Source organism: Microcaecilia unicolor, chromosome 8, assembly GCF_901765095.1.
Source record: "Microcaecilia unicolor chromosome 8, aMicUni1.1, whole genome shotgun sequence".
In the NCBI taxonomy this organism is placed as follows: domain Eukaryota; kingdom Metazoa; phylum Chordata; class Amphibia; order Gymnophiona; family Siphonopidae; genus Microcaecilia; species Microcaecilia unicolor.
In genome coordinates, this window is record NC_044038.1 from 123,545,758 (window position 1) to 123,547,121 (window position 1,364).

The following is a 1,364-nucleotide window of genomic DNA, read 5'->3' on the forward strand; positions in this document are numbered from 1 at the left end:
ACTTATTGCCATGAGTGGATCGTACCACAGGGCAGATCCAGTCAAGGTGGATCTCAAATCAGGGCATCATGATACCCTTGTTCCTCAATGGTGCTCGATGAGATGGTAAAGATGGTTGAAAACAGCAACAGGTTAAATAACTTCTAGTGTATAGTTCCACATCCTGTTGCATAGGAGGCCAGTAGGTCACGTGCTTCAGGATCTTGTAGGTAACTCCTTCGCCTCAGTGTCCTGCACAGGGGTCATTGTGAGCATGCTGCATCACGATGCCCCGATATGCATGAGGTACAACCCATTGCACAATTCCATGCTTACTCATATGAGTGAACAGATTCTTGTGGATCTTAAATTTATCCCTGGAGAAGTAGAGTATCCTTAGTTCTTCCTCATACTGACATTCCTTTTTTGACAAAGGATGTTTCTGAGGATTCGGGATGAAGCTGTAAAATTTTTGGGACCTTCTTTCTGAGCTATCACAAAGTCAAATGGCAGGACTTCACTACACCACTGCAAAACAGAAGTTTCGGCAGCTAGCTTCACTTGCTGTCAGGAGATAGCTTGCACAGGTAAAGTTTTGGCTTCTGGAGGTCATCATAATTCTCCCCTTAGGGCACCTTTCATGGCAAGCAGATCTGCTAGGTCATTCCCTTGTTTGTCGGGGCTACTAACCTTGGCATGGCCTTTCACCTTTTTCCAATAGATGGTCATGTCATTGTCTTTTGCCAGTTGATCTAGGGCCAGAATTAGGTCCTTGTGTTGTACCGGTTTTCCTCTGGAGTTCAACATGTTCTTCCAAATGGGTAGGTGAGACTCAAAATTCTGTCTCACATAGTCCAAGTCTGTGCAAATAGTCAATTCCCAAATCCTTTTCTGGACTGCAGTTCGTACTGCAACCAAGGCAGCAGTAATCTTGAAATATTGATTGTTCTGGGAACCCAATCTGTACTTTAAGATCTCATGGGACATGGTTTGATCCCAAACCAGTCCAACTCCGCCAACCAGTTCATGGTCTGTTTCTCTGTGGAAGGTGCAGCCATCCACCTAGACCTTGGGAATATGTACAGTGATCATCATAAATATGGTGATGATGAGGATCCACTTCTTCCAGTGGGGAATCAGATTCTGGAATTACCTGTAAGGGAATCGGTTTCTGTATACTCGTGCAAACCTGCCATACCTTGGGCTACAATATTGTGATGTTTCTGAGCATACCTTACCACTAAGGGCCATCCTTAGAGAGCCAAAGTCCAGGAGACTATCTGGCTGTTAGACACTTGGCCTGTCTTGATTTGATCTCTACCGAGAACACTGATTGGATGGTGACATGTCTCCATGATCAGCTTCTCATCTTGGATGTAACTCCG

At 44.9% G+C, this 1,364-nt stretch overlaps 1 protein-coding gene across 1 annotated transcript; it reads right to left on the reverse strand.

Moving 5' to 3' along the window:
* Positions 1 to 591: 591 nt before the first annotated feature.
* Positions 592 to 966, reverse strand: LOC115476818 (ribonuclease H-like). Its single transcript, XM_030213392.1, has one exon. It carries the CDS (start codon positions 964 to 966, stop codon positions 592 to 594), a length of 375 nt encoding a protein of 124 aa, XP_030069252.1.
* Positions 967 to 1,364: the final 398 nt, after the last annotated feature.

Bases quoted from the DNA above. Each gene is read 5' to 3' on its own strand.
- LOC115476818 (XM_030213392.1), bottom strand. From the start codon at position 966: ATGTCCCATGAGATCTTAAAGTACAGATTGGGTTCCCAGAACAATCAA.